Source organism: Castanea sativa, chromosome 5, assembly GCF_040712315.1.
Source record: "Castanea sativa cultivar Marrone di Chiusa Pesio chromosome 5, ASM4071231v1".
Classification (NCBI taxonomy): domain Eukaryota; kingdom Viridiplantae; phylum Streptophyta; class Magnoliopsida; order Fagales; family Fagaceae; genus Castanea; species Castanea sativa.
Window position 1 is genome coordinate 69778201 of NC_134017.1, and position 12874 is coordinate 69791074.

At 34.0% G+C, this 12874-nt stretch overlaps 2 protein-coding genes across 2 annotated transcripts; both read right to left on the bottom strand.

Moving 5' to 3' along the window:
• Positions 1 to 1481: 1481 nt before the first annotated feature.
• Positions 1482 to 3528, bottom strand: LOC142633938 (COBRA-like protein 10). Its single transcript, XM_075808196.1, has 2 exons — positions 2979 to 3528; positions 1482 to 2896 (listed from the first exon to the last, which is right to left on the bottom strand). The coding sequence occupies exons 1-2, from the start codon at positions 3526 to 3528 to the stop codon at positions 1482 to 1484; spliced, it is 1965 nt and encodes a 654-aa protein (XP_075664311.1).
• A 4305-nt stretch (positions 3529 to 7833) lies between these two features.
• On the bottom strand, positions 7834 to 11664 carry LOC142634103 (CRIB domain-containing protein RIC10-like). The gene is made up of 5 exons (XM_075808381.1): positions 11280 to 11664; positions 10843 to 11009; positions 10571 to 10668; positions 10346 to 10448; positions 7834 to 8589 (listed from the first exon to the last, which is right to left on the bottom strand). The coding sequence occupies exons 2-5, from the start codon at positions 10898 to 10900 to the stop codon at positions 8381 to 8383; spliced, it is 468 nt and encodes a 155-aa protein (XP_075664496.1). The 5' UTR covers positions 10901 to 11009; positions 11280 to 11664; the 3' UTR covers positions 7834 to 8380.
• Positions 11665 to 12874: the final 1210 nt, after the last annotated feature.

Genomic DNA, 12874 nt, shown 5'->3' on the forward strand with positions numbered 1-12874 from the left:
AAAAGGCTATACCAACCCTCCACATCTTTATGTGCCTTGCCAAGGCTCACTACCTAAAAATGAAAAGTTCATACATTTGGTCATTAAAGCCATGACAATGTGTAGCCTAGGGGTGTCCATGTTCAACTCAGTCCATGAACACGACACGAACCCAACACAAATTTTTGCGGGTTAGGATTGGGCCTTAGCGGGTTTTGGTCAGAAGCGGATTGACCTGAAAACACCACGATAAAAAACAGGTTATAAGAGGGTCAACTCGCATGACCCGAAATAAATACGTTTAGCACACCAATTTATTTGTATCAACTTAAAATGACCCATTTAACATGTATTACAAACAAATATTCATTTTATTTTAGATTTGTCAAATACTTTTTATATCCAACCTACATTTTAAATTTAAATTGAAAAGTGAGTAATTACTAAAAACTTACAAGTATAATTAAAAATTGAAACTTTACAAATTTTACGTACCCTAAAATAATTGGAAATTGAACTATATTATTTTGAATGTGGGTTAAAGACTTGAAGTGTATGTACTACTTTTGGGATGTAAAAAATATTTATTTCTAGATGGGTGCTATATTTAATACTAAGTAGGCTGAGATTGGTTGTGTCATATTTTTGTCAACCCAACACGACTTGTTTATTAAGCGTGTCAAGTGGGTTGGGTTAGGTCAACCCGCCTCACTAACAGATCAAGTTAGAATTGAAAGATCATGACACGATTATTAAATGGGTTGGGTTAGGGTTGAGTCATTTAGTCGAATACCCCTATATTGACACGACACGAACCTGACACGCTAACCTGAATTGACACCGCAAGTGTAGCCCCTTATTTGACCCAATAAAGCATGCAACTCATTAAAAATAATTTCTATATAGTCGAATACCCCTATCTTGACACTACACGAACTTGACACGCTAACCTGAATTGACACCCCAAGTGTAGCCCCTTTTTTGACACAATAAAGCATGCAACTCATTAAGAATAATTTCTATATTGAGCTACTCTAGGACCAAAGAATTGGAAAATAATATTTTACAAGTAAGATTTATTTTTCACTCTTAGATATTAGGCCATTGAAATCAATTCTTGTTTTTTTTTTCTTGGAAGAAATCCACTTCAAGTGAAAGTAAGGGCCTTTATATCATTATATGCAACTTCTTCTTTCAAGTATTTGTCACAGAAATTCCTTTTTTTTTTTCTTTTTCTTTTTTCTTTTTTTAACTTCTTCAAATGTGAAACATTCTATCAAGTAAATAATGAAATCTGTCATACTTATGATTGTGAGAAGACCTTTTTTTTGCAACCGGACACAATGAATTTTGAACTGCTATGAATTATTTAGCTAATATCTGGACTAAAAAAAAAATACAAGCCTGTTTTATTTACAAAAGACTCTTGCTTCTGGTATCTAATTAAATAGTCTCCCAAAAGCATAAGTAATCAGAAAGCAAATGCAAAACCTAATTGCTTGTCAATTGAGATTTTCCAATAGCAACAAGGTCATGATTATAACAAAAATTACGTCTACCATATTTACATGATATTGATTCCCATTACTCATCATCGGAAATTTTGTAGGAATTGAGCACTCCTCCCCATTGAAAAAGACCCTTGAAGGAAATCCATCTCCTTTTGCTATTGTAATACCCGGAGTTTGTGTCTTTGTAAAGGAAATGACAGATTGTTGCTTTCCTGGTACTCTTGGATCTTTTATTGGGTCTGATCCATTTGTCTCTCCCATCAAAAAATTCAAGCCTGGTAAACCTTGAAAGATGATGGTATGGTTCAACTCTGGAATTAATGTCCCATTGAAAGAATAAACTTTTTCATAACCTCGATAAGCTTTCTTCATTTGAATCGCAGTGAACCAATTCTCAAAATTCATTTTTTCCCAATTGAATAGAGTGATCCGGGCAGTCCATCCACTCATGTAGTCTGTGTTGACATGCCAATTTATGCTAACCCCACAATTGTCACCACAAGGTAATGGCTTAGGAATGTCGTAGTGATTTATTTTGGCCCAAGCTAATGCCTTTTGTGTCCTATTCTCAAAGGGAAGAAGAAGAGCTTCTGGAGGGAGAAGCATAGACGGGGCATCCGCATTGCATCTTTTATTGTCACCACAACCACAGGCACATGTATTACACGGTATAACAGAGTTACTGTAATAGGCAGAGAAGGAAACGCAGCACCTAGAGGTCCTTTTGGCTGGCCTTGTGATGTTGCAGACTATTTGCCAAGTTGCAATTGCTGTGGTTATTGCCGAAAGCCCACTAGCATCTGGAAATTCTGTTGCATCCACTCTAATTGGAGGTCCACATTTATAGTCTGGATTTAGAGTGCCTACAATTTTCCATTTCTCGGGGGGATAAAGAGCTGTCCGATTCACATCAGGCGGAATTTTATACACCTGCACTTGAAAAACAGACTTTGATTTGCTTGGATCTAGGATGGTTGGCAAAAGACTTCCATTTCTGCAGCAATAGGGTATTCTTCCTACTATTGTATCGTTTGCTTTCTCGTGAGGCAAGTCACTGATGACTGGCTTCCTTTCACAATTCATGACCTTAGAAAAATCCATGTTTGTGTAAATTTCACCAGGCAACCCATAAATGCAATCCGTATAGTCTATTTTATGTGTGTAAGCTCCTTTCATTGTGCTTATAAATTCCCCTCTCATCCACTCCCAAGTCAAGTTCCAATGATCAAGACGTCCTAAAGTGTTTTTATTCTCCATGGTCACCTGGGCAATATAGTTATTCCCATAGGCTTGAAGAACATCATAGGAAATGGTAAGATCTCCATTCTGGCGTGGTAAGAACTTTGTTTTTAGAACTTTGACCTTAAATTTTGGGTTCCTAGCGCAACATACATACATCGAGGTCTCTGCAGATATATATATATAATAAATTTAGATTGGTGAGAGAAATTAGAGGCGTAAAAGAAACAAGAGCAATCAAGTACTTACTACGACGAGTTGGGGCTGGGCACTTGTACCCATCATTAACAAGCCTTATTGTTTTAGGCATTGGAATCCCAGGTGGTTTCACTCCAAATTGAGTGCCACTTAACTGAATTTTGACTTGAATTTGGGTAAGATCTCCAGCAGTGTCAATTGAGGTCTTCAAATCCGCCTGAGGAGATCCTGAAAAATAACTCCCATTCCCAACAGCAGCTGGGAAATCATCACCATCCGTTAAAACAGCTCCTCCAGCATTAACTAGAATCTCTTCATGTTGAAACCCGATAAAAATCTTCCATGCTTTGAGCTCGAATTTGCCTGTGTTCAATACCATTGCTGTGGAATTGAAGGCCCAAGATTGTGCAGTTGCATTCTTCACATGTGGAAATTCTTTCGTCCGAGAGAGGAAGTCATAGGACAAGAAAATCCCATCACAATTTTCTACTGCACGTGGCGGGGCGGCGGGTATTTCATCATAATCCTGGTTTTTACTCAAACGAACTCCAAAAGACAAGAAGAAAAACACAAATGTTAGCATTCCAAATGCCCTTTTCATGCCTTTCTTTTAGGACCGTGACCACGAAGATCTTAGGATGAAAGTACATGTATTTGAGGATACCACATTTGTTTAACAATAGGACAAATTTTTTTTTTTTTGAAAATGGTTGCAAAGATTCAAAGGAGCACAAAGAGGAATTGATGAAATTGATCCAGATTCATAGCAACATAGATGGTAGAGTAGTAGAGAGAGTGATTGAGAAAATGGGTGTAGAATAAAACTCAAAGATTGACATTTGGGATCGTAGTGAGGTAAATTGGTGGAGGAAAAGTCAGCTGAAACCTCCTCCTCTAAAGTCAGCGATGTATTTGGCGGGTGCTAAGAATTAACGGTCATATGAATTTTGTAGTTTCTGGTATAATAACTTAGAATGACGAAAACACCCACAGTAGAAAATTTTAATTTTAAACTATTCCATCAATATTAACCTCTTTGTACTCTGTACCATAATCCAATTATACCGCAAGTTTCAGCAATTTTTTTAAAAAAAGAAAGAAAAAGAAAAAATGTACCATCAATATTATCCTCTATGTAAACTTAAACCCCACGTTGATTCTTTATTTCTCTGTACTCTGTACCATAGTCCAATTGCATCGCAAGCATAGGATTCAACAGTCATATAGGTACAATTTTAATGGTAACAGAAAATGAAAATTCAGCTGAAATGATACTATTTCTTTTCAAAATTCATATATTAGAGGTTAAGAATTCATTAATACAATAGGTGCGGTTCATAAAAAAGATAATAAATGCAATCCATGTGCTATGTTAGGTTATGGTCTGGGCCTCAAAAACAACTTCTTCTTTTTTCATAAGAGTTTTAATTTATGATGTCCGCTTCTAATAATGGTTTTTTATCATCATATCAAAATTTCAATAAGTTTTTGGCATAGACGAGAATTGAACTTTAAATTTTTTATAAAACCATCAGAGACTTAATCAGTTAAGTTAACTAGAATCCACAATAACTTGTTTTTTTTAAGGCTTTGATTTGCAAGTTTTGCACCATATTTTTTTTTTCCTACCGTCATAATTAGCTAATTGCTATTGAAACAATTTTCAAGTATTCAATTTGTTTCTATCTGACATCATTTCCAATTTCATTGAATCTTTCTTGTACCTTTTTGCAGCCTCTGTTCTGTTGTAACTTGTAACTTGTACCTTATAGCGTCTAATTGAAATTTGAAGCACCTGGTTAAACAATGAATGTTTTTTTTTTAGGTAAACACAATAAATGTTTAAGGGTTAGTATTAAAGATTCTGAAACTTAGCGTGTGTTTGGATAACTTGGCGTTTGCGTTTTGATGAAAAATTTCTGCCTTCTTTTTTTTTTTTTTTTTTTTTTTGGTGCTGATGCACGATTCAGGGAAGACAGCGGCTACTGTTCATGCTACTGTGCATGAACAGTAGCCGCATTTGCTGACTTTTCAGCACCTTTGTGGGTCCCGTGTACTGTTTATGGGACCCACAAACTTCACTTTTCAGATTTTTTAAAATTAAAAATGGGACACACGGCACTATTCACACATTTAAAAATTATTTTGGTACAGTGTTTTCAGTTTTCAGTTTTCAGCAATAAGCTGTATTCAAACGGACCCTTATTATCCACCAAAAAACACAGTATCCAAAGCTTGATATGGTCCACTTTTAATGAGGGTGGATAGAATAGGAGTAAATAAATAAATTGAACGCAGAAAATTGAAACTTCCATTAATAACATTACATATATTACTAATCCAATACAGCTAATTTATTGGCCCGTTGGGTTAATAAGTGGACCTTCTCATTTGTAGAATGATGGGGCTATTTTGGCAGTCTACACCTTCATGATGCTTGGCAGCGAGGCGAGCTGTGATTTTCGTCAAGGAAATTGGGTTGCAACAATCCCATTTTGAAGGTGACTCGGAAAAGGTCATCAAGGGATTGCAGAAGGCTGGTATGGAGTTCTCATCTATTGGGCATTTGGCTAGGAACACGTTATCTCATATTAGCTCTTGAAGAGTTTTTCTTACCCTCATGTGGTAAGGCAATGTAATGCAGTTGCGCATGGTTTGGCCCGAAGAGTAAGGTTATCTTTTCCTTTTTTTGCTTGGATAGAATCTGTTCCACCTGATATTAACGCTTTTGTATGCTCTGATTTTTCAAGCCGTTGATTAATAAAAGAAGTAGACAATCTTCTCTCTCTCTCAAAAAAAAAAAAAAGATTTATTAAACATAAAATGTGAATTTAAAATTTAACATAAATACCAAATTTATAATGTATGAATCTATTTTAAGTTTTAACCCAGACTAGATCAAAGAAATTGTTCGAACTCCAAACATTTGTGATTGACCTACAGTTGAGAATGTGGCACACTAGGTTGCAGTCATTAACAAAACTAATGCACTAACTTTCCTCATCCATTATCCAACATAATCTCACTCTGATTTGATTTCTAATCGGATCTATTATTGAAAAGATTCCAACTTGATCTGGGCATGCCGGCATATCTCACTTCTGAACAAACAAAGACAATGGGAATGACGTGCTTAGTTGTTAATAAATTTAGTTCATGCCCCAGTGACACAGGTAGGAGGACCCCTCCAAGATTCATTAGAAAAGACATGTATCTGATGCTATTAAGTTATATTCATGTCATTGTACAAAAATTTCCATACGAGCCAATAAATTATGAAAAATGTTAGAAAATGCCCTAAGGATATTGATTTAGAAATTATTTTTAGAAACATTTTATGGAAAATGATAAAAAAAAAAAAATTGCTGACAATTTTTTATATTTTTCATAAAAGTGACGTCAAGACCTTCTTAATATAATTTATTAATAATTATTCTAAGGACACCCATTAACATGACCCATAAACTATTAGGTGGATGTTAACATTTACCATTGGCAGAAGCCCATGTCAAAAGAAAAGCAATAAATGCACAGGAATCTCATGGTTGTTCTATGAACAAATAGTATCATATAATGTTCATGATTCATTTCTCAAAAAATATCTTCATGATTAATAAAAACATTTACCCCGATTTAGTTTTGTTCATTTATTAAGCTCATACTTAACTAACTTTTTCTATAACAAAACAATTAAGCACATGCCTAAAATATTTAATCCCATGTCAAATGAGCCTTGCTTATTGAAGTTGCCATACTTGCTGCCTCCTGAACCTTGCTAGGTTCAACCATATCTCTATGCCAAGTTTTTTAAGGATCATAACTTTTTCTATAATTTTGACGTGACAAACTATAAATGTAGTTGCCTATAACTTTTATATGTACCTACTATTTTTTCCCCACTAGTTTGTTTATTGTTACTACGTATCTCCAATTGAGTCATATTACTCATAGCAGCATAGCATTTGGGTCCAACTCGGCCAATTTGGTATGACTTGGTCCATTTTGTTCCACATTGGTCCATTTGGTCCAATTTAGCCAATTAGTTCATTTCAGTCCCATTTGGTCCATTGGTTCATTTGGTTTAGTTTGGTTTGGTTCAGTTTAATCCATTCCATTCTCTCACCCTTTTATAACTTTGGTTTATTTTTGTATGAATTAATCATTAGTATGGAAGTGAGAATCTGAGTCTATATCAAAACACAATCTATATGAGTGATAAGTTGTGTTTATCAATTATTTGAGTAATATCAATTGTAATTACGTGATGAGTTTTGATTATTAAAATAATCTCCTTAAGAGAATGAGACATTAGAAACTTAAAAATTTTAGTTGTGTCAAAAGAAATTAAGAGAATATAATACATAATAACAATAAGTAGAAGAATATGGACAATTTCAAAAAAGAATAATATCAATCAGAAACACCAAAAATAGTAAAAATTATATATTTGTAAAGATAGAGATACAAAAATTACTTTTAGAAATTGTTTAATTTTCAGGGTGAACAAATTATGTACAATAAAATTTAAAGAATAAATTATACATTGTACATCTTAAAATGATTATATATTGTCATACATCGCATAAGTCTGCAACTAGTTGCGATAAAAGTTGTGTCAATAAATTTTATCCTTCATGCCACATCATCATAGTTGCCATATCATTTTAGCTACCAAAGCATCTTGGCATACCTTACATCGTGGCCAACCACTGCATGGCTTGCATCATATTGAGCCCCGTTTGTGTTCTGGTTTATAGTTTTGCAGCTTGCACTTTCTAAGTTTGGTTTTGATGACATACGTTTATGCAATTGCATGGACTATAGGTACGTATGTATGTATAGCTGTTTCAGGGCACAACATATCTTGATATCAAGAATTTTGGCGCATTCCTTGCACCACAAAATCTGAGAAACAATATTGGTATAATTGAAACTGCAACTTGTACAATCTAGTATCAGCAAGAATTAATTTTACAACCTAGAATTTGAGAAGAATTTTCAAGGTTGTCAACAAACATTCTAGCTCAAGGACCATTCATAACTAGGAAAAAGAGCATCACCAACTGTTAAATAGAAAATCCCCTTGTGTTCTTGTTTTAAGTTCAATCACCTATATTAGCAAATCCCCCACCAGCAGAGCAAAGGAATCCAACCATATGCATGATTCTTCCTCATTAAGCCAAAAGTTTGCATCTTCAAATTAAAGTCTTCCTTGGACATTGATCATTCTTTCTTCTTTTCACATCTGTTGCCACCACCTAATTCCCATTTTCCTAGAAAAGATGATTTTCAAAATTTACACAAGATTTGTTCAACCTCCTATATTTTTTCTTGACATTTTAAATAACCTTAGTAACGAAAGGGGATTTCATAATGTTTACTATGCACATCTTTTTTCTTTTTTCTTTTTGGGTTTTCCCTTCTCCCACCAGCTTCATAATCTTACACCGTTTTTAAATATGTAGGTTTGAAGTTGTATCCATATCATTGAATGCAGTCTTCGACTTTGACCCTCGTGAGGATCTAGAAGAAGACGACTTTGGAGAAGAACTTGACCTGGACTTTTTTCGCTTCTGTTTCTTTGGAATATTTGGCAGATCTGTAGGTGGAACGTCTTTGAACATGTCACATGCTTGTTGATGTCCCATGGACTGATCAAAATCTGTTACAAGAGATCAAAATATAAGTAGGTGAATTACCATAAACTAAAATGAATTGGCTACACCACCAGAATCCAGAAGAACTATATTATTTCTTTAGATATTTATAGTATTTCAAAATTTACTTGCTAAAAACATTTGGCATGGTGAAAAATGATCCGTTGATGAAAGTGCATAACAAAATTGTTCAAATAAATTTGTTTCATGAGTGATCTATTGGAACAAATCTTAAAATTTTGAACATTGTACACCCTTATTCTGAAGAAGGGGAAGTAATCAAAAATAAAGACTAAAACATTACTCATATGTGCTCTAAACTGTACAATTCAGCCAACAAGAACCTAAAGTGATTGATGGTATGTACCTCTCTCCAATATAAAACTTAAATTCAGACAATAAGAGGAACCACCAAAAGGTTAACCAGTTGATATGATAGTTAACCAGTTGATATGATACGTACAAAGGCATAGGTATTAATGAAGCAATTATTGAGAGTGCTTAAAAAGTGGAATAAGATACTGTAGGGAAACATATATGCCTCTTTCTCCATGTAAATGTGTACAAGTATAAAATCACACTTCAATATTCAGTAAAATAATTTAATCACTTGAGCATTGCTAATTTTCAAAAATGGTCAAAGCTTATGCCATAAACCCTTCTTATGTTTTAACTTATTCCTTACCTCTATATTAAAAGGTCAGATCCTAACACTCAAATGTATCAAATACACACCTAGGAGTATCCTAAAAGTATTTAGGAAATGAAGAGTTTCATATACAAAAACTCTGAATACATTTATGACGTATCATGTCATGGGAAGGATAAGACCCAACATGATTATCAATTTATCATGTTGAATAAACCTTTTAAGATAAGCTTCAACAAAGTACACTTCTCTGTGTTTTGGCCACTTCATTATAGACATAACTCAGCTACATGCACTAGCCCGAGAGCCAGGCCCCATCGTAGTTCTAAAACTATTTCGGCATCTACAGATGTAAGCTTTTTCATGGGAATGTCTACGCACCAAAAACTAGTGTCAAAAAAAAATTTTGTCCAGGCTAAACTGAAATATATATTTCTACAGAACCTATGTATAAAACTCCAAGCATCTCATTCAGTAGAGACGGTAAATTATCCATACTATCCCAATCACATAAGTTTATACACCCCTCTGAAAAGTCTTTACAACAATCTTAATTATTAAGCTCCATCTATTTAACAGAAACTCTTAAAAACTCAATTTAAGCAAAATTTTCCAATCAATGAACTTCAGGGGTGGACCACTAAAGATGGTATGGTCTTTTTGCCATGAGGCATTAGATTCCTCTTGATAGTGAAGTATTCTCTCGTGACAGAACAGCCAAATTCATCTTGTTTGGGGCAAAGAATCTTGAAAACTTTCCATAACTTAGATTTTAACTCCCATATATTAAATGAAAAGTTAATCTATGTTTTCGTCTTATACTACCTAACCTGTGAAAAGTATCTGTTTGTACTTGTCGAATTAGTACAAGTGCACATGACATCAAGCAATAGTTTAATAAAGCAACATTTGGAAGCATTACTTAAGCATTAATCAAAATGACACTAAGGACCAAGCAATCTCTTCCCTACAGAATGTGCTACTTTATACGCACAAACATATATACACACATACATGTAAACACACGCCCACAAATTTACATGTATATACGAAAACACGCATGTATGCACACATACTATGTGTGCTTTGTTACCGAAGCAGCTGAAACATACCATGAGAGGACCATGTGGAAAGAGCCATAGAGCTGGAATCTCTAAATTCAGCAAGGCTACCAAGCGATGTGGAGAATTCAGATGTTGTCTTGAAATCATTCATCTGCACAATCCGACCCAATTGAAAATTTTAGTTAAAAAAAACACACACAAATGTTAACACTAGGAGATTAAAATAAACAAAGATCCAGAAAACGTAGAAGAAGGAATATGTGGACTGCATACCCAACTAGGTGCACTGCCAGAAGCGGCATCCAATCCTATGTGTGCCACATGCTTAACATCTGTGGGGTACCCAATTTCCATCTCACGCTCCTTCACAACTGCAAAAACACCCAATTCCCATTTTAGCTCCAAATCATCAAAAACCATCAAAAATATTCTCAGGTAAACAAATAAACATGCATAAAGTCATAAACGCATTCACAGTACATATCTATGTGTGTGTGTGGAGAGAGAGAGAGAGATAGAGAGAGAGAGATAGAGAGAGGCATTACCAAATATTTGGGAAATGAATTTGAAACTTTTGTAGATCCCTTTCATCTTGGTTGCCATGGGGGAAGCAGCAAGACAAGAACAAATGCAACAGAGAGCCTTTAAGGGACGACACAACACAATGGGGGAAGCAGAAACACCAATAAATGTGAAGAGATGGTTCTTTTGCCTGCAGAAAGTAGATTTACTTAGATGGGTCACTTTACTTTTCTACAATTTCAAAGCCATAATAAAGGAGGTATAGAGTAACAAAGAAGTTCTATTGCATGTGATTTTAGGCACATTCTTTTTCCTGTGAATGAAGCTTGGTATCAAACATGGATTATAATAACTATCTATGATGCATTAATGAGCAAAAAATAGTAACTTAGAAATTAACCAAAACCCAAAAACAACAGCAACAAAAAAAAGATTAAAAAAGACAAAGACAACATAGTACCTTAATAATAAAACAGAAAGTGAGGGAGTTTAAAAAAGCAAGCAACTTCACCCCCAGCTCCTTCAACTACTGTTGTACAACTAATCTTGATGAATGAACAAGAATGCGCAAAGACCTTCTCTTGGGTCAAGAGGGGTTGGTACATTCATAACTCCATGAAAGCAAAACCATATTAAAGAGTGAAAGACAAATGAGAAGAGAGAAAAAAAGGGTGTGGATATATGGGGTTTTGTTGAAAACTGAGATACTGGTGGTGACTGTGGATAAGAGTTGGAAAAGAAAAAATGAGAGGAATGAGAGAGCCTTAGAGGCTAAGAGGAAGAAGAGAAAAGAAGATGGGCAGCCATGAAAACCTCCAAAACTAAAGGGTGAAAGACAAGGCTTTGAAAGACGTGACAAGGAATAGAGTGGGACAATTATTAATTGGGTGGTTTCTGTGCTTACTGCACAAAACAAATAGATTTTTTTTATAAAAAAAATTATATTTGGAAAAATAAATAAATAAATAAAAGTATAATTTGTATGGTGCTTCTTGCCTTGTTTACTTTTTTTTTTTTGATAATCTCTTGCCTTGTTTACTTGAAGAAAGGGGTATTCAATCTTTTTATTTCTCATGCTATCTACTTACTGTCTATCATCTATCTATGAGCTATGATGTGCTGCATTGTTGAACGGGTAAAGCGCCGGCTTCATATACTTTTTTCACTCGTTATTTGTTGAGTTCCTATTATCTCTTTTGTAAGGAAAATAGTTAAGCTTTTTTTTTTTTTTAATCAATTTTACCATTAAATGTTTATAAATTGAGGGTGTGGTAATAGATGTAATTCAATTTTTTTTTTCAGAAAAATAAATTAATACTAATAAATAAATGTTTGAAATAAAATTTCGACAGCAGACTTCTTTTTTATTGGTGACAGGAACTTTAACGTTAATGCTAAAAATTAGGTAGATCTCACATGACTACCTCATGTGATTAACTTTTTGACTTCTGTCTCTTCGCCAGCTTTTGTTTTTGGTCTTGTTTCTTCTCTTTGTGGTCTCATTTTATTGGCCAAATATGGAGTGGAGCAAAATACATAAGTCAGAAGATCTAGACTCAAATAAGTATAATTTATATCAATTTTACTAAAAAAAAATTTACAAAATTAATGTGATAAAAAATGTTATTAGTGTCGCATGATTAACATCATAATTAACAATTTTCTAATTATTTTGTTATGTTGTGCCAGTAAGTTGACAAAAATTTTTGTAAGGTTTGTGTTTTTTTAGAAAATTTCGACTTATGACATTCATTTTTAATAATATTCTTTATTATCTAATTAAAATATTAATCAATTTTTTTGTAAACAGAAATTGAATCTAAAATATTTTATTTAACTACCAAAAACTTTATCATTCCTAATATCACTCTTACTTTATTGTGACTTGTGCCGTGTCATTTTGTAAAGTTTATGAAATAAAATCTGTAGTACACGTATCCCTTGCATCACTATCCTTATGTTAACTTTAAGTGGTTAGTCTAATAGTCCTTTTAAGGCTTCATATGATTCACGAGATCTTGTATTGAGTTTCTTTGCACTTAGAGGCATCTCAAA